Below are 23,631 nucleotides of genomic sequence, written 5' to 3'. Positions count from 1 at the left end.
ATTCTCTTTCCTTTTTAGAAAATCCCAGGAACCCGGGCCTTTCCTTTACAGAGTAGAGGCCCGGCCTAGGGAGGTGAACCTATTGTGTGGCACCCAGCCCTGCCTTTGGGGGGCACCGCCCCGGGGGACAGTCAGGACTTGGGGAAAACTGTAAGTGTGAGGCCCTCCTGGCAGTGCTGAAGCTGATGGAGAGAGACTGACGGGGCTCAGAGGGGAAACTGCCTCTGACACAAGGAATGAGCTGAGGTTTCCCAGCCCTGCCTGAGTGACTGACTGATTGTTGGGGGTCCTGGAGAGGAAGCCCTGCCTCTTGTGAGCAAGCTGAGCTTTTGTGACTGGCCACCGGACATCCAGAGCTTTCCATTCTGGGTGAAATCATTGCGGCTATTCTCGTGGGTCTGAGCTGCAAATGAAATTTGTTGGTGCTGAAAGAGAGTGTGTGTGTGTGTGTGTGTGTGTGTGTGTGTGTGTGTGTGTGTGTGTGTATGATGTGCATACATGCGTGTGAATGTTCAGATATGTGTACATTAGCATACTCACTTCTATAACCTTCACTTAGGAGCTGTTTGCTACTGTTCCTGTCCCATAAATGAAGTTCTGCTCACACCCTGGGCTAGGTGGCCTTTCACATGTTTCCGAGGCTCTGACAGACAACACGCCTGCTTGTCCACTGACTCGTCGCCTTTCCCTGGGTGGCCTTGTGGGCCTTTCAGTTTTGTTCTGCTTTATTTACTAAAGGACCTTCCCTGTTTCCTTATGTTTCTCATGCTCGTCATTCCTAAATGCGTCCTCCTCTTCTGTCCCATTAATGCACCTGACTGCTTCCTGCTCCCCCAAATGGTGTTTACATGTCTTTAAGAGGTGCCCTCCCCCCCGTGATGGGATGGCCTGGATGATGGCCTTGGACGGATCACTCCTGGCCTCTCTCAGTGTGCAAGGAGGTTGCAGAGAAGATGATGAACTTTATTGATTGTTAAAACCAGGCCAACAACTATTGACTAAATATCCGTGTGCCAGGCACTGTGCTAAAAGCTGGGTATGTGCAAAGGACCCCCAGGAGCCTGTTGTCTGATGAGAGAGATAAGTCTGGCTATTTCTCCAGCAAATCTGAAATAATCAATGGAAGGAAGTCATTAACATGAAGGGGGATCAGGAGATAATTGTAGAAAGTGGGAAGCAGGAGGAAGAGATGAGGAAGGTGAGCATCCCAGTGCAAAAAGTGCTCAGTCTGGAGAGATAAGGAACAGTCAAGAGGCCAGTGTCACAGGATGGAAGAATACGTGGTATGGCCTTAGGGGTAAAAAGTCTGGGAAGGAAAGAGAGGGCACGTGATGAAAGGCTTTGAAATAGCATTTTGTATTTGATCCGAGAGGTCATAGGAAGCCACTGAAGTTTATTGAGTAAGGGGGTGACATGATTGATTCTGAGCTTCAGAAAAATTCCTTTAGTGACTGGATGGAAGATGCATTGGAAGCGACAGAGTCTGAGACAGCTAGTCCCCCACCATCTGCTGCCATAATCCAGATAGGAGGTGGACAGGGCTGCACCTGGGTGAGAGTGGAATCTGAGGAGAGAAGGGAACCAAAGGGAAGCTAATGAGAGATGGTGAAATGGACAAGAGTTGTAGCAGACATGAAATGGACAGGAGATGTAGCAGACAAGAAATGGACAGGAGATGTAGCAGACAAGAAATGGACAGGAGATGTAGCAGATATGAAATGGACAAAAGGTGTTGCAGAGGTGAAATGGACAAGAGATGTAGCAGATGTGAAATGGATAGGAGATGTAGCAGATATGAAATGGACAAAAGGTGTTGCAGATATGAAATGGACAAGAGGTTGCAGAAGTGAAATGGACAAAAGATGTAGCAGACATGAAATGGACAAGAGATGTTGCAGAGGTGAAATGAACAAAAGATGTTACAGAAGTGAAATTGGTAAAAGATGATCCAGAGATGAAATGGACAAGAGGTGTCTGCAGAGGTAAAATCATTGGGCCTTGGTGCCATACTGGATTGGAGACAGTAAGAGAGTCTGGGGAGCCTAGGATGACTCCTAGGGCCTGGAGAATGGGGTACTCTCTACAGTAAGGGATAGCAGGAGGGGTCAAGGGTTAGGAGAAAAGGTCATGCCTTTCTTTCCTGGGACTAAGATAGAGTGAAACCATGCGTCCTGTCCCTCACTAATTCCTCCCAGTCCTGCAGATTTTTCTGAATGGCTCTTTGTTGCTGCTTCTGCGGACACGGTCCCAGTGACTGAGACTGGGAGCCACAGGGTATGACCTTGTTGGGTGTTTTCCCGGGCCCTGGCAGATGCTCGCACGGAAGGTCCGCGAGGTCAGGCTCTGGTTGCCGGCGCACCTGTTTCCCCCCCGGCTCTGCCCCATCCAGCTTCCTTACTTCTGTTTTGCTGCATCTACCTCCTGGTTGACTTTCTGAGCGGCGCTCACGTTCTCCAGTTACAACATGGCCTAGAAGAGGCAGCTGTTCTATTTTTGGGTCCTAAGTAACTGGCTGCCATCAGTCTTTGCCTCTCCATCTGATCTTTCACCCTCTGTAAGCAAAAGAAAAGATACAAAACATTTAGACATCCAGGACCTAGTATATAGTTGGCACTTAATGTATACCATCTGAATGTTTTACCCCCACTCCGGGGTCTCCAGGACACTGGCTTGTTATACCGGGGGGGGGGGGTAGAAAGAGCACAAGGAAGACAAAAGCAAGTATGAGAGGAAGCATCGGGACCCCGAACATCCTTAATCAGTAACCGCTTCTTGGTGCCTCCAGCACCTCCAGAAACAACAGAAGGAGCTGAGGGTTAGTGATTATATTTCTTGGGAGCAGTTTCTAGACTCGGAGGCGCATATTTTCCCTTTTCTTGTAGATCTGAGAGAGTTCCCCAGCCCAGTTGGGACAGTCCGTTAGGTGTGCGCAGGCAGGCTGGCAGTTGGGAGCAGCAGCACTTCGCTTTTGTCTAGGAGAGAAGGGGGAGGGTTCAGAACGTCCACCTTTTTGGCTTCCAGATTTGTATTCACCTTCTGATCCCTGGCTGCCCCCGGCTGGGCCATGTCTACACAAGCAGTTCTCAGCCCACTATGAAGCTTTAAAGGCAGCACTTTACCCTGAGTGCCAGCCTTGGCGGTCCCAGAGTTTCCCTGCCGGAAGTGCTCTGGCATCCTGGGATTTCTGGCTGGAAGGCAATCCAGAGACTGCCAGTGACAAAGGGAGGGATTCGGGCTGTGCCATCACTTGCTGACCTGGAAGGGTTAATGAGGAAAATGTGTCCGGTTGGGGTCAGGGGTCAGGGTGTGTGAGGGAGGGGGTGGGGACCGGCCTCCTTTTGAGGCAGTCAGAAAGAGCAGCGGATGCAAAGTCATCTTGAGCCCGCGGAGTCGGAAAACGCCGAATGATGAAACCGATTCTAAAGACACTGGTTTCTTGTGAAAGGAGGACCTCAGTCAGAGCTGGCTTCAACTTGGAACATCGTGGATCTGGACCTCAGATGGGGAAACTGAGGCTTGCCCCAAGAGGACCAATAAGTGTCTGAGGCCTGCAGGCTTGTGGAGGGTCTAGTCAGGAGAGACCTTCTTGCCTGCCTATCCAAACATGGGCATGTGTCTTTAAAATACAACTGCACCCCCAGATTTGGGTTTCCCAAAGACCTCACTGCCAGGAGATAGAACCGCCGCTGGGACTGTCCCTCCCGGCCCTCCGGGGCCCTGGCCTCTCTGGGCGGGCACTCCAGGAAGTGGCTGCCTGGAGGACGATGCTGATCCTTAAAGCAGGTTTTCTTCCCCAGAGATGGGGATGCCCCTTTGGGGATCCCCTGAGGGTTTGGTGAAGCGTGGGGACACAGCCCTGCTCAGGATCTGGTTGGGAAAGGTGGTAGAAAGCACAGGATTACAAAGGAAACCGGAAATTTGTGAGATTATGGAGAGAATTACTCTTTCCCCTGGCCACAGACTGCTGCAAACCTGCCGCCTGGGTTGCCCATTTCCGGCTCTCCCTCTCCTCCCTCTGTCCTGCTGCCATCATCCCTCTTTTCTCTCTCGATGCAGGGAGAAACTGAGGTTTGAGCATTTTACCCATGGCTAAGAATTGGTGAGGTGGGATTTGGACCCAGGATCCTTCCCCCAAAACCCAGGGCCTCCCTGACATGGGAAGCTTGGGGCAGATGCCCTGGGTTCCACAATGCTCCCCTTCCTGCCATCCTCCTTCATTTAAAATGTGGGCCCTTGAACAACAATCTCTGTGCTCTGGGCTGGGGTTGGTCACGAGCTCTCTACGACAGTGTCTCCCCCCATTTGACAGATGAGGAAACTGAGACTTGCTCTTGCAGTCACTTAGATGCTGAATCCTTGAGATTCCTGCGTTATTTCCTGCCTGGTTCTTCCAGGAACAGAAGCCAGCGTGGGCAAAGGCTGGAGGTGGCTGCTCGCCGTCAGGGGCAGGAACTAGGGGCCTCTGGCAGAGGGCACCAGCCTCCCGTGGGTCCCCCTGCTTGGGCGGGTGGTCTGCCTGCCTCAGGCTTGCCCCCTGCAGCCCATCCTCCACTGAAGGCTGACCCAGCACGTTGCCCCCAGCCTCTGGGTGGCCTTCAAAGGCCTTCCTAAGCGGCTCCCTCTTTGTTCCTCCCGTGACTGGTGACTCCAGGCTGTTTCATGAACGTGCTTCTCTTGGGAATTCTCTCAGCCCATTTATGGAGCACGTTCTTCCTCCTCTCTGACCACTGAGCTCTCTGGCTCCCACCCCGGCTAAAGTGCCCCCTTCTACAGGAAGCCTTCCCCAGCCCCTCCTTATTCCAAGTCTGCCTGGACCCCTTCTTCCTCTCCTCCTTCAATTGTTCCCGGTTTTCCTTTGAGAAGAATGGAAGTTCTTAGAGCCCAAATGTGGCTTCGGCCTCTCTCAGTGAAATGGACGGACCTGGGCCGGTGTTAGGAGACCCTCTGACCGAGACTCCCCGCACTGGCCTCCTATAGATGGAGTTGTTTGAGTAGAATAAACATCAGCAGCAAAGCCCAGGTTTGGTGGCTCTGGCTCAGAGTGAGGGCTGGACCTAGCGTGGAACCCAAGGTGGAGAGCGAGCCCCGAGCCCCGGCGGGCTCCTGGCAGGCAGCTTGTGCCCAGAGCTGTGCCCGGGAGGGAGGAGCTGCTCACTTCCCCTCCCATTAGACACTGGGGCTGGGAGGGGCGTCCTCCTCTTGCGATTGGGGTCGTCTTCCCTCTTCCGGGGCCCAAAAGCTTTCCGTTGGTGTGGTCTTCACGCAGTGCCCGCCCCTAGACCAACCAGAGTGAGCTCGCCCTCCCCTTCTGACCTTGATAGCCCAAAAGGAGCCCGCTCAGTGTGAGGCTTGGAGGGGATCGCTAGGATTCCTGCTCTCCGTTTATGGCTCCAAATTGCTCAGGAGGGAGGACGTGGGCAAGGCCTTTTGTCCAGGGAGCCCCAGGCGTCCTAAACACTGTGACCCCTAGAGTGGTGAGGGAAAGCGCTTTGCAAAAGGGGCAGGCCCTTGGAGAGAGCACCGGCCGGGGGGCTCGGGCGCTTCTTGGAGATTTCTTTTTTTGATTGCCTAACGCTCCCAGGGTCCCGCGACACCTTGGGGTCTCCTGGCTGAATTTCTTTCCTAAGGACCTTGACCCAAACCCTGATCCTCCTGCCTCTCATTGATTAGCCACCGATAGGTCCCAGCCAAGCCCCATTTGGTCATCCTTGGGCCCTGACTGGCTCAGCGAGTGGCCAGAATCCCTCTTGGATTGATTGATGGAGGCCATCTTTGCCTAGTTGCTTCCCAGCCTTAATCACCGAATGGGGGCAACCTCTGTCAAACTGAGACCCGTTGAAGACTTCGGCTCAGAAAGGCCGAAGCCTCCCATTGTCCAGGGCCTGTAGTCCCAATCTCTCTCCGGCCACTGGACCCAGACGGCTCTGGAGGGGAAAGTGAGGCCGACAAATGGCTGAAGAGGTCTGGGGAGGGGCTGCCCCTGGAGGGAGGGTCGCAGCTCTGATTACAGAGACTGGCACTGGGGTCTCCCGGGGCAAGCGGGCAGCAGACTGGCTGGGCCCCGGCATCAGCTGTGCCCACAGAGTCCGGAGAAACTCCCCCTCCCCGCCCCGAGAGCTTCCTGCGCACATGCAGGCTATTTATAATTTCCAGGAAGTCCATTGGAGCCCCTAGTGAAAGCCGAGCACCCCAACGCCTGTTCTGCGCCTTTCTTTGCAGCTCTTGCTCAACCCGGGCTCTCCGAGGCCTTCTCAGAGACGGCTTCTCTTCTCCAGAGAACAAAGGGGAAGCTTTGAAAGGGCCTAGAAAGAGTGAACTCCGGGACTGGGATAGGAGGAGGGAGGAGGAGGGAGGGAGGAGGAGGGAGAGGAGAAGAGGAGAAGGAGGGAGAAGGAGGAGGAAGAAAGGGGGGAAGAGGAAGAAGAGAGGGATGAGGAGGGGAAGAGAGGGGAAAGAGAAGAGAGGGGGAGGAGGGAAGGAAGAAGGGGGAGGAGGAAGAAGAGAGGAGGGAGGAGGAAGAGAAGAGGGGAGGAAGAGGAAGAGAGTGGAGGAAAAAGAAGAGGAGGAAAAAAGACGTCCTCCTTAGTCCTTGACTTCGTGTTTGAACTCTGCTCAGGAGCAGAGCTAGCCCCACTGGGCGCTGCCCAGCTGTCTAGTGCAACACTCTTATCCCAGATGAAGAAACAGAGCTCCCAGGAGGCCCCCTGATTTCCCTGAGGTTGCCTAGGTAATAAGGGGCACAGGTCGGATTTGCACCCGGATCTTCTGACTGCGCCACTCTGCCTCCATGCTAGCCGGCTTGCTCTTGAGTGCTGTCCTTCCCCACGGTTTCTCCCAGCAAGGCCGTCCAGCCTCCAGGAGCGCCCCGTGGACGCGGAAGGGTCTGCAGCCTTCCCAGGCCTGTGCTGAGGCTGTTAAGCTGATGAATGGCTGCCGGCTTTGGAGGGATGTGGAGGGCTCGGTTCTGAGAAGTATTCCACCAGGACTGTGGGCTTTTCCGTGAGCTGTCCTCCTGAGGCCTAGAATGCAGATGTAGGGAGCCCAGAGGAGGTCCTGCCTCCCTGCCCTTCCGGGGAGAAACTGAGGTGAAGGAGGAAAAGGAGAGGAAAAGGTAATGGAGCCTTTGCCTCCTCCCAAGACGGCCTGCCTTCTGCAGCCCCTCCCGGGGGTCGGCCAGTCACTCAGCAGTCACTGGCTTACTTTGTGTGCTGCCCTCCAGCGCGGGATGTACAAAATGTGAAAATCGCCCCTTTTGGGCCCTGCCTGCTGCCACCACAGCCCCCGTGCAGGTTCTCCCCTACCCTCTTTGCTCCTGAAGAACGAGGCCAGCAGCGGCTACAGAGCTTCTGGTCTCAGCTTTGCCACATTGTGCCCCCCATCCCTCCATTTGAGAGCAACGAAGGGGTGGGGGTAGGGGCTGCAAGCCACTTGCCAGGGCAGCCCAGACCACTCTGGGGTGGCTCTAGTTTTAGGGGGATTGCCAGGCTATGAAACTCAGCTGGGCCCAAGAAGCACAGAGAGTTTCCCCTGGAAGGAACCATGGGGGATCGCTTTGGGCTCAGCACATAGTAGGGCTTTGCTAAATGCCAGGCACTGTGCTGAGCACTTTACCAACATTATCTCATCTGATCCAACAGTCCTGGGAGGGAGGTGCTAGCGATTCTGTTGCTTTGTGGCTGTGAATCCTTTGTTCTCTAAGGAGGCCGTGGTACCGGGAAGGTGCCACCATGACCCACGAGGGAATTGCGTTTCAATGAGGCAGGACTGGATGAAATCAGAATAGTCCTGAGTGCTGTGGGAGACAGTTTGAGGCCATATAGTGATTAAGGCAAAGAATGGCCTCTTACCTAACTAAAAACAACAATCTAAATAGATCAATCAACGTGGGAGGGGAAGATCCTCAGAGTTTCTGGGGAAATTGAGGCAGAGACAGGAGAAATGACATTCTCAGTGACTTTTACCCAGCCAATAAGTCAGAGGCCACAGTTAAACTCGGATCTTCCTGATTCCAGACCTTCCCTGTGCGCATAGTGGCACCCTTTTGCTACCCTTCTGTAGAGGAGAGGGGAAGGGGTCGTCCTCTCCATTAACTGAGCATGGGAGGATGGGGCTAGGGAGTTACCTGGATTTTCTGTTCTTCTGAAGGCTAACGAGGAAATCATGTTTGTTTTGGCCTTTGTTGAAAATCTTTGCAAAATACCTTAGTGCCCTTGGCTAGCTTGGTGCAGCAAGCACGGGAAATAAGCCTCCATGTCCAGAGCCCTGTGAACTCTTGCAGTGTCTCTCCCGGGTCGTTATTGTGAATAGTGCTACAGCAGTCAAGGATAAAGGGATCCTAGGTCAGAAAAGTCATGTACCTAGAGGAGGAATGAGGCCCAGGGAAATGGGGCCTTGCTTCTCAGTAAAAAGGCAGGGTTGGGCTGGATAATCCAAATCCTGTAAATTATCCAGTCATCTAGCTAGTAAGTGGCTGATCTGGGGTTTGAATGCCTCCAAATCCTGGCCTCTTTCCGTGGCACTAGGCGGCCTATTTTGTAGGATCAGCCTCTGGCCATGAAGGGTGTGTGCGCACGCGTGAACCTTTTTGGGCTAGTGAGGGATCTTGTACACCACACGTAAATTAGGTCTTTAGAGTTAGCTAAATCCTGATCTCTTTCTGCCTTCCTTTTAGACACTAGCCTTGGCCATAGCCCTCTTGTGGGCCCACGTCTCTTTCCCCTCTGCTCTGGCAGTCCGACCCAAAGCACTTCCCCGTCCTCTCTCTGCTTGGAAGGCTCCCGCAGCTTTGCGTCTAGCCCCAGAATCCAGCTCCTTAGGGCTGCTTGCCTCTCTTGCCTCCCTTGCCTCCTGTGTCCCCACCCCCTCTTTTACTTTCTATCCCTGGAGGCTTCTGGCCCAGGCAGGTGGCTGCAGCTTGAGCCGTATCCCTCACCGAAAACTGCTGCTGTCCCCTACTTTCAGCTGCTGCCCATCAGGTGTCAAGCCTTGACTTTCCTAGCTCTAAAAACTGAACAGATGAGTTAATCAGTGAGCATTTATTAAGCACCTGCTATATGCCTGGCCCTGAGGATAAGCATCCATCCGTCCGTGTGTCCAAAAGCTTTCCAGTCCTGCCCCACTTCCTGCATGATCTTTCCCTTTATCGGGCAGCTCCAATCCCTTCCCTTCTCCCATTTCCTTGGATTCTCAGCACTCAGTACAATGCCTAGCATGCAGTTTAATGTTTAATAATGTTTTTTTGACTGAGCGGCTTGAACAGAAGGCCCCGTGCTTCACATGGGCCCTGGTCCTGGGAGAGCTTTCTGCAGCCAAGTCCCAAGATGCTCTTCACATTGTCCTGCACTGTTTGCTGCTCCTGAGCCCAGGCTGCAACCCCTGGGCTCCTCACGTGTTTGTTGCAATTAGACAAGGAGGCCTGAGAGGAACCTTCCTGTAAAGCTTCAGTCCTGTCCTTTAAGCTCTCTCTAGTTGGTTCCTGGGTGAGCTTGGGGGCGGGGCGGTGTGCCCAGCATCCCCTTCAGGCCCGAGCTGGGCTTGTACATGGCTGCCCCAGCTCCTGGCCCTGGCTGCCCAGAGATGGGCCCCCTCGGTGCTGTCTGGCCAAGCCACTGATCAAGTGAGGAGGCAGTCCTGCAGATGGGCCGGAGGCTCGCATTTCATCACCCGGCCTGGACCTTCAAGGCCGCCGGTTCCCACAGGCAGGCCTCGTCTACACCCCAAACTGTTCCAGACATTGGGGGATTTCCACAGCATCAGGGCTTGCCGGACGACCAGGAGGGAGCTGCCGCTGCCGCCCTTGGGGCCCCACACAGAGCCTGTATGTGACTGGTTACAAGTTCCCCCAACCCTGCGGTCTGAGACGTGGGGTGTCCCTGGCATATATAGCCATTTGTGTCACCGTGGGTGGGCAGGCAGCCACTCAGAATGCATTTATGGTGCACCTACTGTGTGCCTCTGGGCCTCTGTCAGTTGAGGGGGTCAGAATTCAAAGGTCTCTCCCATGTGGGGCTCGGCATTCACAGGGCGCCTGTAGCATTGCAGCCAGGTCTGGATGTGGGGCTAAGGCCTCCGGGCAGATGCACAATGGGCGTGATCTGCCATCTGGAGACCCAGGAGGCCTTTCCCTGAGCCTGGGAGGGGAAGGGGAGGAAGAGGGCCCCGAGTCCCAGTTGTCTGAGCGGAGCCTCTTGGGCTTTTTTTCTCTGGGGCCCCCAACGTGCTGCAGTTCTGAGGCTTGAGCCACTGTCTTGGGGAGGATTCTGCTGCTTCAAGTGTCCCTGGCCAGCGTTGTTCCCTTAGGCCTGAGGGGGGCGGGGTGTGTCATTCGGGGGCCCCTGGTGCTCCCCAGCTTCCTCGGGCCTCTGGGGCCTCCTGGCCTGGGGGGGCAGATCTGGGCAGGGGGCCGTTTTCTCCGCTGCCCCCCGGTCGGGCCGTGGTGGACGGCCGCCACCCTTTGTTTTTGTCGCCCCCTCCCCTGCGCCCTCCCCGAGCCGGAGTCAGAAATTGCAGAAACGGCTGCTATAAATAGCGCGATCTCGCTGTCTCTCCGCGTTTCGGGGAGTTGTGACATCCTCTGAAGTGTAGACGGGGGGCGAGTGCCTTGCATGCACAATGAGCCCTTCTGGAAATAGCTTTGTCTCTTTTAAGGGATTGATTGATTTATCGATGCATCATCTCCCCTTCCCCTGGAGACGGCGGGGTTCCTGGGGGGGGGCTGGATAGCAGGTGTGCCCTTGGCCGGAGTCTGGGTCCCGGGCCCCAGTGTGGGGCTCCCCGGGGGGCCGGGCCAGGGGGGCAGAGGGGAAGGGTCTCCTTCCAGGATCTCGTCTCCTTGGCCCCGGTGGGGGGCCGACGGCGCGGTTCCTTTGGAGAGCGCTCATGCCGGGGAAGTCTGTGGGCGGGGGCTCTGGACCCGGGGCAAGCCAGGTAGCCAAGGCAAGAGAAACGGTAGAGGGAAGCGCGGGGTGTGGAGCGGCCCCCACGCAGCAGAGGGCCCCCCCCACCCGCCACTGAGCTATTTCTGGCCTTTTTTCGCAATGAAAGCAGCTGAAAATAATCCTTCCGGGAAATGCCTTTTCCTTCTGCTCAGTCAGCTGTTATCAGCGCCCCTCCGCCCGGGCTGGGATTGGGCCGGGCTGCGCTCGGCTCGCTCCTGCCGCGGCGCTGCCCTGGCTCGGCGGGCCGGACGCCACAGAGGTGAGCTCGGGTGCTCGCCGCCCGCTTGGAGGGAGAGCCGCCGGGCCAGGAGTCGTCCCGGTTACCGGGCAGGGCATCGCGTGGCTGGCTCCCGGGCAGGAGGACGATGCCGGGGCCTCATTGGCTGGGAGCGCAGCCAGCGGCAGCTGAAGGCAGAGTCCCCGGGAAGGCGGGAGGGCCGCGAAGCCCCGTGTGGGTAAGTTCAGACGCCTTCCCAGGGATGGCGGCCCCCCTCTCTCCCCCAGGCCACCTCTGAAAGCCATCCGGGCTCCTCAGCTTCCCTGGGACCACCCTGGTGAGAGCCAAGGCACATGGGCGCAAGGGGGAGACGAGGGCACGGCCTAGGGCCAGGCACGGTGGGCAGCGGGCTCTCGGGGCCCCACCGCAGCTGCCCCGGGGGCTGACCGGCCCACCAGGAGGAAGGTCGTGTGGCCCCACTTATGGACCCCCCAAGCCCTCTTTCATTTCTGCTCCTCTCCAAACAGTGAAAACAAATAAGGCTTAGAAAAGGCACGGGGGGGGGGGGGGGGGTCAGTGACATCAGAATCCTGGCTGGGACTTTTTCACAATCCCGTGGGGCCCCCTCCCCCCTCCTCCTCCCCCTTCCCATCGCCGTCATTTCCCTGTTAAAGAATGGTCTAAAGAGCCCCAGTGGGGGAGGGGGATCCAGATGGGGGAGAATAGGTTCTTTTGTGGCATCCCACAGGCACCCCGGGGTGCTGGGGGCTCACTTGTGTGTGAACAAGCTTGCCTTGCCCCGGGCGGCAAAAGCTTCCCAAGAATCACCCCGCCCCCTTCCATTTTTTAATGGGCAAAAAATCCTCGAAGGAACCTGGAGGTGCCCGTGGGGGAGGGGCCTGCGGGGGGGGGGGCTCGGCCCCTGTGGGGATGGGGGAGCAGCTCCTCCCTGGCAGCCCTTCTGAGCCAGGCCCATCCCCCGGGGCCTCCTGGCCGGGCCCCTGGTGGTGGTTGGTGTTTAACACCATGTTAATAAGCCAGCCAGGCCTTGCAGCGCGTGGAGGACCGGAGCTGGTGCCTCAGTTTCCTCATCTGTAAATGGGGGGGCAGTTGTTGTGAAGACCAAATGAGAATAACTGCAGAGCCCAGTGGAAACCTCAGTGTCATCAGAGCGCTGGCCCCCGTCGTCGGGGACACGGCCCGTGCCAATGTCGTCCACCTCCCGCCCCGGCCTTGGCCCCCGAGAACGGGCCCGCCTTTGCCCTTATTCACTTCAGGAGGGTATTTTCTGGCCTTAGTGTGGGGGTGGCTGCTGGCACCCCAGGCCACTTTGGAGGCTGGCAGCTGAGCAGGGCCCCTCGGGAGCCCGCTGTGCCCGGCCCCTCGGGAGCCCGCTGTGCCCGGCCCCTCGCTGCTGCCCGGCCCCTCGGGAGCCCGCTGTGCCCGGCCCCTCGCTGCTGCCCGGCCCCTCGGGAGCCCGCTGTGCCCGGCCCCTCGCTGCTGCCCGGCCCCTCGGGAGCCCGCTGTGCCCGGCCCCTCGCTGCTGCCCGGCCCCTCGGGAGCCTGCTGTGCCTGGCCCCTTGCTGCTGCCCAGACCCCTTGGGAGCCCGCTGTGCCCGGCCCCACGGGAGCCCGCTGTGCCCGGCCCCTCGCTGCTGCCCAGACCCCTTGGGAGCCCGCTGTGCCCGGCCCCTCGCTGCTGCCCGGCCCCTCGGGAGCCCGCTGTGTCTGGCCCCTTGCTGCTGCCCAGACCCCTTGGGAGCCCGCTGTGCCCGGCCCCACGGGAGCCCGCTGTGCCTGGCCCCTCGCTGCTGCCCAGACCCCTTGGGAGCCCGCTGTGCCCGGCCCCTCGCTGCTGCCCAGACCCCTTGGGAGCCCGCTGTGCCCGGCCCCTCGGGAGCCCGCTGTGCCTGGCCCCTCGCTGCTGCCACCCTTTAGAAGCCATTGCTGCCCGGCCCCTCGGGAGCCCGCTGCCCCCGCCGTGCTGCTGCCGCAGACTCTGAGGTCGCTTCCAGCCCCGAGAGGCCGAGGGGACGGCATTTTCCTCCCTGAGAATTTAGGGGGACACATGGGCTTCCTTCAGTCCATCCACTGAGGCCGGACGGCCTCCACTGGGATCTCACTTCCTTAGAGTCGGGACCCAGAAGTCCCCTGGAGGCAGCCCGGCACCGAGGGCGCCGCAGACAATGGCGTGGGCTCTGTGTCCCCCCGGGTCCCCCGCCTGGGGAGGGCGGCCCCTCTCCTCGTCCCCTCCCGGGCCTGCCGTTTCTCAGCCTCCCCCTGAATGGAGGCTTTGTGGCCCGCTGACGTCAGGCTCCGGATTGTGTTCCTGCGTGCTCGGGGCAGGAGCCGTAAAAGCCGCGGGCGGCCCGGCCCGAAGCCTCGCTGCGAACAAGCCTTTTTTGTCGGCCGCACATTCTTGCCGGAGAGAAGGTCGCCCTGTGCTCCGGGGCCGCCGCGGGTCAGCGCCCCCGGCCGCCGGGGGAGGGGGCCGGTTTCATGTGGGCCGTTGAGCCCAGAATAGTCGCCGTCCTGTTTGACGCAGCAGGCCATGAATGGGATGAATGGCGCTCGTGGCTCTGCCCTTGGCAGCCGGCACTCTGCCGTCATCGGGGGTGCCGGGGATCCCCCGCCCGGCCCCCCACCCCGGGGGCCAGCCCCTGGACGGCCGTCTCTGTGCACGTGTGGGCTCTCCCACCGGGGCTCGGGCCGTCCACGGCAGGCAGCTTTCCCCCATTTGGTTTGAGGGTCGGTGGTCCCAGTGGCAGCTCGCGGTGGGGAGGTGAGCGCCCGGGCCATCAGCGCCGAGAAGTCCCTCGAGAGCCCGCCTGCCCGAGCTGCCCGAATCTGGCCGGACAAAGCTCGGGGCCGGCACGGCCCAGAAGGGGACCCGGGCTCCCTCCGTTGGGGCGTTAGCATCCCCCCTAGAAGGGACTCGTGGCCTTGGTCTGGGGGACGTAGAGTGGAGGGGGTCAGCGCTGAGAGGCGCTCCCCTTGAGACTGCCACCCTCCCCCTGGGAAGGAGCTCTTGTGGCGATGGCGTTGGGCCCAGGGCGCCCCCTTGTTGGAAACCTGAGCTGGTGGAGGCCGGGGCTGAAGGCCTGGGGCCGGGAGGGGGCCGAAGGGGGATTCCTGTGGTTGCAGCTTCCTCAGGCCCCTGGCCTGGTGAGCCGCAGCTCCTGGGGGCACAGGGGGGGAGGGGCAGGACACCTGCTCTAAGTGACCCCCCCGGAAACGGCTCCAGGGCCCTCCGGTAAGGGGGGGGGCTGCCATTAGTACCACTTCTATAGCTGCAAACATTGTCCCAACCAGGTTTGTCTGAACGTGTGTGAGCGCGTGTGGGCCTGGAGGCCCCCATTGTGGGACTTCCCTCCCCATCCCCCCAGCTTCCATCTGGGCGCCCCTAAAGCCCGACTCTCGCTGGCTGTCCCACGGCCTCCCTTTCTCTCCTGGGGCCTCGTCCCCCTGTGCTCCGGGCCACTCGCGTCACTGGTGTTGGGGGCCACGCTGGCGGCTGGTGCCCGCGGCCTCCTCCCTGGTCCCCGGGCCGGGGCTTTGCCCCCATCGTGCCTCCTTCCCGTGCCCCTCCCCTCTGCCTCCCGTGTCTCCTCATGGGCTGGAAGCTCCCCTCAGGGCAAGTGCCCCTTCGTGGGCACGGGGGCTCCCCCGGAACGCCAACCTTTGTGGCCCAACGGGCCGCCTTCCTTCTTGGGGCTTCCCGAAGTTGGCCGGAAGGCCCCGGACGCTGGCTCGGTTTCTGCTTTATTTTTAATCTGTGTTTGAAAGGGGGAGCCCGGGCCGGCCCCGGACTCTGAACACGCCTGGGCCGGGAGCGTCGGAGGGCTCCGGTGGGGCCCGGCCTTGGCTCGGCTCGGCAGCGGAGCCTCACGGGCACGTCCCGACTTTGTCCCCAAGCAACGCTGTGCCCCCTGCCCTCCTTAGCCCCCTTGAACGTGGGAGTGAGGGGAGCTGTGGGCGCGGGACCCCGGGATGATCTCTGACCCCTTCCCTTTGGGACACTGTGGAGGGGATGGGCCAGGGACTTGGGCCTCCCTCCCCCCCCCAGGAGTTTTCCCTTCTCTGCCAGGGTGCCTCTGCTGCCCAGGGACCTCGGAGCCTCCTCGGGGGGTGCAGGGGCCTCCGCTCCCACTCTCTGAGCACCCGCTGTGTGCCGGCCCGTGCTGGGCTCAGAGCCAGGAAGACCCCGATGCGAGTCCCTGCCCCTGGGTGGGGGGGGGACTCCGGGCCCATCTGAGCCGGGCAGAACCCCGGGGGCTCTGCGGACGCTGTCTGACCGCCCGCCTGTCGCTCTCTCTTTGCCGCCGCAGTGGACGTGAGCCCGGCGCTGCCCCTGCAGGTGGCCCCCTCGGCCGTGCCCATGGACCTGCGCCTGGACCACCAGTTCTCGCTGCCGGTGACGGAGCCCACGCTGCGCGAGCAGCAGCTACAGCAGGAGCTCCTGGCGCTGAAGCAGAAGCAGCAGATCCAGCGGCAGATCCTCATCGCCGAGTTCCAGCGGCAGCACGAGCAGCTCTCGCGGCAGCACGAGGCGCAGCTGCACGAGCACATCAAGGTGAGGGCGCCCGGTGCGAGGCGGGCCAAGGTGGGAGGGCGGGGGCACAGGCGGGAGGAGGGACGGGCGAGGGCTGGGAGGAGGGACAGGCGAGGGCCGGGAGGAGGGACGGGCGAGAGCCAGGCACCTGCCGGGGCCTCCAGCACGAGCCCCACCTCTCCTGGCTGAGGAGGCTGAGGACTGTGGGGGTGCGAGGGCCCGGGCAGGGGCCGGGGTCAGCTCGGGGTGCCAGGCCTTCTGCCAGCTGCATGCCGGCCCCCTCCTCCCCTCCCAAAGAAACTGGAAGGGCCCGTTCCTAAATGTGGTCGGGTGCTCGGCAGTGAAAGCCCTCCGGGAGAGCCCTGCGCTCCAGCCCGCGGGGCCCGGATTCAAGTTCACCTCTACTCAGGGCCCAATAAAGTCCCGGGCAGGGGCCCTTTCCCAGCCTCCAACCTCCTTGGACACTTCAATGCTGGCAGAGTGAGGGGTCGAGCCCAGCCCCTCGTATGGGGGGGCCTCGGGAGGGAAGGCACTGAGCAGGTTTGACGCAGCCCCTCCCGAGCCCTTTTTCCCAGCTGTCCTGAGGCTGGGCAGCCTCCCCCCCCCCCCGGTCCCCCGACCCAGGCCTGCTGCCCCGGCCAGCCCCTGCTGTCCCACGGGGAAGCTGAGCCCGGCCCGGCCCAAACACTGCTCGTGCCTGAGACTCGTCCCGGACGCCACCGCTTAGTTTTGTTTTCCTTCCAAAGTCTGGAAATAATGACGGTTTCAGTCCCTCCGCACTCATGGCTCTGCACTCGAACCCGGGTTCATTAGGAATGTGTCACTGGGGACAGCTTGGTATTCAGTCGGTGCCAATTAAGTCGGTTGTGTTTGGGTCTGATGGGGACCGGGCCCTCCCTGTATTCTCGGTGTGCCTGGAGCAGGAGCTCCCCTCCCCCTCACTCCCCCCACTAAAGTCCAAGAGCATATGGGGGCGCAATGGGTCACGTGATCCCAAGCCTCCTTTTCACCACCTTTCCCCCTGACCGAGGAGAGCTTGTTCCAGCAGAGCGGGGCGGGGGTGGGGGGTCTGCAGCCCCTCTGTGCTCACGCTGGCTCTGCCACTGTGCCCGCAAGGGCTTCTGCCCGTTGGCATTGCCACACCACTGCCAGCTGGGGGCGCAGGGAAGGGCCCGCCCCCCGGGACAGTTAGAGGGCTGAGTGTTGGAGCTGGGCAGGCTGAGGCAGGGAGCGGGGAGGGCCCCCGGGGACTTGCACTCAGGCCTTCTAGGGCCCAGCGCGCTGTCCATGGTGCTGCTCTGCCTGAGAAATGGAGAAACGAAAAGGATTACTTGTGGCTTCTGATGATACGGGTGGGGGAGAGGCAGCCCCCCGTCCCCCCCCTCGTCCCCCCAGATCCCGGCTCCATCTGACGGGGCCGGGACGGACCTTCTCGTCCTGCGTGGCCGCGCTGGCTCCCGGAGGCCCGGCCATTGTAGCAAGGGGGGTCGCGCTAGTGGTCACCGAGGCTGCTGGCGTCAAGAACAGAGGTCTCCCCTTGAGTTCTCGAGGGCAGCGAAGGGAGGGTTCTGGAGCAGGAAGGAACGTTTCTGTCCGGGAGCTTCCTGGCAGAGGAGCCCGGCCCGCTTCCCTCACGGAGCTCATTTCGCTCCAGAGTGCTCGGGGACCAGGACGAGAGCTCAGGGAATCAGGGGCTTGCCAGGCCCTTGGGGTCAGGAAAAAGCCCAGCAGGCGTCCGTGGAGGCCCTCCTGTGCCAGGCACCGGACTGGGCACCATGCCCGCCCTCAAGGGGCTTCCGTTCCCATGCCAGTCACCGGGCTGGGCACGAGACGGCCACGTGTCCCTGGGGGGGGCGTCCCCCGGCTCTCCTCACGAGCTCAGGCCTGAGGGACTGACCCCCACCTCGCCCCCGCAGCAGCAGCAGGAGATGCTGGCGATGAAGCATCAGCAGGAGCTGCTGGAGCACCAGCGCAAACTGGAGCAGCACCGGCAGGAGCAGGAGCTGGAGAAGCAGCACCGCGAGCAGAAGCTGCAGCAGCTGAAGAACAAGGAGAAGGGCAAAGAGAGTGAGTGGGAAACTGAGGCACGGGGCTGCGGGGGTGGGGGGGCGCGCACCCTGCCAGGCTGCCCCTCCCTTCCGGTTGGATTTAGACATTAGCCGCTCTGGCAGCTTTCCCAATGGACGGAGAATACTAACATCTATAGAATACCAAACATCTGCTCCCTGAGCTCTGGGAGAGCCAGAGACGGGGAGCTGCCTCAGTTTCCTCAGCTGTAAAACAGGATCTCAGCAGTGCCCCCTCCTGGGGTTAAGAGGATCAAAGGAAAAAGCATTTGGAAAGTTCTTAGCACAGCAGCTGACATGGAGTGGGCTCTCTGTAGACTTCCTTCCTTCCTCCCTTCCTTCCTTCCTTCCTTCCTTCCTTCCTTCCTTCCTTCCTTCCTTCCTTCCTTCCTTCCTTCCTTCCTTCCTTCCTTCCTTCCTTCCTTCCTTCCTTCCTTCCTTCCTTCCTTCCTTCTTTCCTTCCTTCCTCTCTCTTTTTTCTTCCTTTCTTCCTTTCTTTTCCTTCCTTCCTTCCTCTCCCTCCTTTTCTGTCCTTCCCTCTGTGTCCCCCCTTTCTCACTGCCAGGACACCAGACGGCTCCGAGGCACTCCTGGAGCCCCTTCTCCCGCCCCAGAGCAGGGGAGGCTGCTGATGATCGTCCCTCATCCCGCCCTCCCCCCTCTTGGGCCTCTCGGGATTTCCTTGTCCACTTTCCCTTCTCTGTCACTAGGAAGCCTTTTAGCTCTGGGCCCAGGCCCCTCCCCCCGGGTGCCGCTGTGTGCAGGGCGGCTGCCCCAGAGGGGCTTCTCCTTCGCCGTCCCCCCGGCACCCCGCGGCCCAGGAGCGGGAAGCTGGCCGAAGGCGCCAGCCCCCGCCCCCTGCTGTGCCCGCTGATGCAGCTCCGGGATGGAGCTGGTGGAGGCCCGCAGCTTGGCCCTCTCCAGGCCCGAGTGGAGCCGCTCCGCTTCCCGCTGGCTCTGACGGCCCTGGCGCCTCTGCCAGGATCTCCTGCATCCCAAGATGGGCGCCCCTCGGGGAGAGCTGGTCAGACAGGGTCCTTGGGGGCTGGAGCCCGCTCTGGGGTGTTCTGGTGTGCGTGAGAGAGACAGAGACAGAGAGAGAGACACAGAGAGACAGACACAGAGACAGAGACACAGAGAGAGACAGAAAGAGACAGAGGGAAACAGAGACAGAGACATAAAGAGACAGACACAGAGACAGAGAGAGACAGAGACAATGAGAGACACAGAGACAGAGAGACACAGAGAGAGACTGGCTGAGGCCCCCCGCTGAGCGCCCCCGCTCTGTTCCAGGCGCCGTGGCCAGCACCGAAGTGAAGATGAAACTCCAGGAGTTCGTCCTCAACAAGAAGAAGGCCCTGGCGCACCGCAATCTGAACCACTGCATCTCCAGCGACCCTCGCTACTGGTATGGGTAAGTGGGGCCGCCCGGGACCCCGGGGTGGGGGGCCAGCACCTCTTGGCCCTGTCTCAGTTAGGACCCTCCTGCTTTTCCCTCCAATCCCATCCTACAAAGTAAGACGTGGTGAAGGCCTTTTCCCTCCCAGCCTCAGTTTCCTGATCTGTACAATGGGTTGTAGCTGAGATGAACCCTAAGGCTGCTCCCTGTTGGACAGTGCCCTTTGGACCGGCCCCGGCTCCGGCTGTGGAGGCCCCCCTTGGGCCCTTGCTCCGGCAGCCTGTCTCCCCGGGCCCCTGCAGGTGTTTCCAGGCCCCCCTCTCTCTCGGAGCTGCAAGTTGGTTTCTGGGCATGAGGGGGGTTCGGGTGATCAGAGCACGTTTAACATGAAGCAGCAGCCACGGGGGCACAGGGGGCACCGGTGCCCGCCAGCCCGAGGCCCCCACACTGGCCCAGACGCTTGGGAAGCTGGCTCCCGCCCGGCCTCAGGCAGCTCCCTGGGGGCCCCAGATATCGCCAAATGGCCCCAGGGCCCCATAAGCCCGAGGCGGCCCCGGGACAGGCTCTGGGAGGGCCGGGCTTGGGGGCATCCAGCAGAGTCCAGCCTGAGCGGGTGGCCATGGCGGCTGCCCTGGCCTCTGACCTCCGAGCCTCCCTGGGACCGCTAAAGTCTCTTCCTCTCTCCCCCTGCAGGAAAACCCAGCACAGTTCCCTGGACCAGAGCTCGCCCCCCCAGAGCGGGGGCCCCGCGGCCTACAATCACCCGGTGCTGGGCATGTATGACTCCAAAGACGACTTTCCTCTTAGAAAAACAGGTCAGTGTCTGCGCTGGGGGCTGCATGGGCCCCGCCCTCGGCTCCGCCTCCTGGGCCACTGGCCTGAGGGGTGTCCCGAGTCACGGCCCATCCCTGTGGCCACGGGCTGATGCGCGGCAGACCTCCAGACCACTGGGCCGGAGCTGTCCCATCTCAGAGACGAGAAGCCTGAGGCCCGAGGTGACCCGGGTTTGCGGCCCGTCTCCCTTAGGCGCTGAGGCCCGTCTGGGGCCGGCCTGAGGAGCGCGTCATCACGGCCTGTGCCGGGCCCAGTCCCGGAGCCTCGGGGAGACCCTTGTAACAGCGCCCATTGTGCAAGATACAAGCCAGGGTCACCAACAGGGAGAGGGCCCGAGGAAGAGGATGGTGTCATTGCTCACCACTCACTCCGATGGGGAAACTGAGGCAGGCCGGGGGAGGGGGGACTAGCCCAGGCTCTCAGAGCTAGAGGGCCGGCCCTGTGCGCACTGTGGCGCCTCCCACCCCCCTTAGGCAGTAATCACAGCTCCGTTATGTCACACTTGCCGGGGGCTTTGCATGTGTACTCTCATAGGGTGGGCACTTTGACAGGCAGGGAAACTGAGGCAGACAAAGTGACATATTCAGAGTTACACAATCGGGAATGGTCTGAGGTCGAGCTTGGCCCCCCGTGCCCACCAACCTAAAGGGGCAATTGGGAAAGTGTGTAGGAAGTGGGGGTTCCCAGCACAGGCTGGGGATCCAGGTCAGACTTGGGCCGCAGGGAGCTGAGGCCCCGGGGGCTGGGGAGGGGCTGGGCCCCGTGGGGGAGGCTGGCAAGGGCTGGGCCCCCATCGAGGAGGCCGGCGAGGGCTGGGCCCCCATGGGGGAGGCCGGGGAGGGCTGGGCCCCCATGGGGAAGACCGGGGAGGCTGGCGAGGGCTGGGCCCCCATCGGGGAGGCCGGCGAGGGGCTGGGCGCTGCCCTTTTTGTGGCCAGAAGCTCCCAATCTGGGAGGTTCCCGTTTCCCCGGTGAGTGTGAGCGCCTGCACTTGTGCAATTGCTTTAAAAATAAAAACGAGAAGCAGGAGAAGGGGCGAGTGGCGGCCGTCCGGCCAGCTGCGTGCAAGCCCCGGCCCCTCCTCCCCCGGCCGCACGTGACCCAGGCCTCTCGGAGCATTCCTGGAAAACGCCTCTCTTGCGCCCTGGGCCCGCGCCCCGTCCGAGCGGGCTCCTGCCCCCCGCCCCCGGCCCGGCCACCCTCTCACCTTCCCCCTGCCCTCCATTCCTCCGCCGCTCTCGGGAGCCTTCGGGCAGAGCCACGGAGCCGGACGTTAGATCCTCTCTCAGCCGAGGGCCGGCCCTGCCAAGGCCCGTGGAAACCCGGCTCGGGGGACTTGTGGAGCGCCTTCGAGTGGCGAAGAAGTGTCTGCGTACAAACAGTTGGCGCGCCCGTTAGGAATGGCCTCCTGGCTTCCTCCGCGTGCCCGGAGGCTCTGTCTGAAGCTGGCCCTCCTTAACTTGCTCCTGCTCGGAGGATGAGCGGACGCTCCGGTCAGCAAACTTTTGTTTGTGGGGAGCAGTGCCGGAAGGTGGGCCCTCCCTGCCCCGGGAGCCGGAGTCGCCCCCCCTCGGCCTTCTCCACGCCTTGGAGCTCGGGAGGCTGGCTCACGGCTTCTCCCCGGCCGCCCGCCTGGCCAGAAGGACCCTTGGGAGGCAGCCAAGGCTGCCCTGCCCTCCGAGAGCCTCCTTTCTGCTGGAGGGGCCTTTTCTCCCTGCCAAACATCCTGCTCTGCGGTCCTGAGAGACTTGGGAGTTTGTCCAGTGAGCTCATTTTACAGATGGGAACGTTGAGGTTTAGGGCTTATTTGGCTGGGGGCCGGTGCTGCTCCTGACCCTATTAGTTGGGTCTCACTGGGGAATTGTCGCCTTCTCTGAGAGCCAGGACCACCAGCAGCTCCCATTTTATTGGTGGGAAAACTGAGATGCAGAAAGATCCCGCTCTCCTGCCCTGGAACATTCAGCCAGCAGGACCCCCAGGTCTCCAGGGTTCTGGCCAGCTGTGATGCCCCTGCCATGGCAGGAGAAGCCGAGGCACTCTGGGATGGAAAAGGGGCCTTGGAGCCCCCACCCCCTCTATTGACCCTGCTGGAACAGCTCCCGGAGGGGGCCGGGAGCGTACTGAAGTCCTGCCCTCCAGGCCCGCCCTGCCACCACGGAACTCTCCGAGCCTTCCCACCTTGCCCTCCCTTGCCCCCGGCTGAGGTCTCGGGGTCCTTACACAGCAAGCTGTCAAGCCCCCTCTTCACCCTTCTGGGTGCATATCTTGTCAGTGGCCCTCGGGAGGCTCCCAGAGAGTAAGCCCGCCGGCGAGGCAGCTCTGAGCCAGGCAGTGGGCACGAGGCCCCCCATGCCCATGGTCCCCGCCACGGGTCTTGTCAGAAACAATGGTTGGGCTGCTGAGATCTACTGAGAAACAGCCCTGCCAAGGACCACCCCCACTTCTGCCGAGGGACAATAACCTGTGTCGAGGGACATCCCCCACTTCTGCCAGCTGCCACCCGTGTCAGGGGCTGCCCCCCACTTCTGCAGAGGGACAACTGCCCTATGATGAGGGCCACCTCTCCATTTCTGCCAGCTGTGCCGGCTGTGTAAAGGACCACTCCCACTTCTGCAGAGGGACAGCCACCTGTGTCAGGGGATACCCCCCCACTTCTGCCAGCTGCCGGCTGTATCAAGGACTACCCCCCCCTTCTGCAGAGGGGACCACTGTGTCAAGGGCCTTTCCTCACTTCTGCAGAGAGACAACTGCCCTATGTTGAGAGCCACTTCTCCATTTCTGCCAACTGCTGCCATGTCGAGGGACACCCCCCACTTCTGCCAGCCGTACCATCTTATCTACAATGAGCCCTGGCTGCTGTGGCTTGGCCCTTGGTAGCTCTGGGTGCTTGGGGATCCCCCTCCAGAGTGTTGGAAGGAGCTCATTTTGTCGTGGTTTCTCTTTGAGACGAACCGTCCCCGGTTCCGTCACCCCAAGTCCCCGGGGGATTCTCCGTGTGGCCAGAGCCCCGGCGGGCTGGGATTTTCACTTTGCATCAGCTGGCGGCAGTCTGTCCCGCTTGCGGGAGCGCATTCTGCTCACCGGTCCTTACAGCACAGTAGTATCCCATCACCGTCACCGGGCACAGTTTATTCAGCCATTCCCCTTGACGGCCATGCCCCAGATTTCCATCCTGGGCCCCCGAAAAGAGCTACTTTAAGCACGTAGTACATAGAGGTCCTTTCCCCTCAATTTGTTTTGTTAATCACTTCTGGACACAGACCTCTGAATGATTTTGCTGGGTCAAAGGGTATGCATGATTTTATAGCCCTTTGGACCTAGTTCTAAGCCGGTCCCTGCTGGTTGAGTCAGTTCACAACTACAGCCACAGTGTGATAACGTCTCATTCCCCCCCCCCATCCTTTCCCCCATCCCCATCCCCCCCAGAATTGTCATTTTTCTTTTCTGGACTGTTAGTCAATCTGCTAGGTATGGAGTAATACATCAGAATGGTTTCAAATTGCATTTTTCCACTGAGTGGCGATTGAAAGCGCCTTCTCAGACGGTTATAGATAGCTGTGATTGCTTCATCTGAAAACTCTTCCTATCTCGTCATCATTCATCAGTCGAGGAATGGTTCCTATTTT

General features: G+C 60.7%; 1 protein-coding gene across 3 annotated transcripts in view; it reads left to right on the top strand.

Annotated features, from left to right (window-relative positions):
- Positions 1–23,631, top strand: part of HDAC4 (histone deacetylase 4) — a 126,186-nt gene that overhangs the window by 54,371 nt on the left and 48,184 nt on the right. For all 3 annotated transcript variants that reach the window (XM_074264447.1, XM_074264446.1, XM_074264445.1), the window contains 4 exons: positions 15,483–15,727; positions 17,623–17,773; positions 19,066–19,186; positions 19,865–19,986. In XM_074264447.1, the coding sequence (XP_074120548.1) occupies positions 15,483–15,727; positions 17,623–17,773; positions 19,066–19,186; positions 19,865–19,986 (639 nt within the window). The remainder of the gene's footprint in view (positions 1–15,482; positions 15,728–17,622; positions 17,774–19,065; positions 19,187–19,864; positions 19,987–23,631) is intronic.

This window comes from Sminthopsis crassicaudata, chromosome 4, assembly GCF_048593235.1.
Source record: "Sminthopsis crassicaudata isolate SCR6 chromosome 4, ASM4859323v1, whole genome shotgun sequence".
In the NCBI taxonomy this organism is placed as follows: domain Eukaryota; kingdom Metazoa; phylum Chordata; class Mammalia; order Dasyuromorphia; family Dasyuridae; genus Sminthopsis; species Sminthopsis crassicaudata.
Note: the sequence above shows the minus strand (reverse complement) of the source record. Positions and strands in the feature narration are given on the sequence as shown.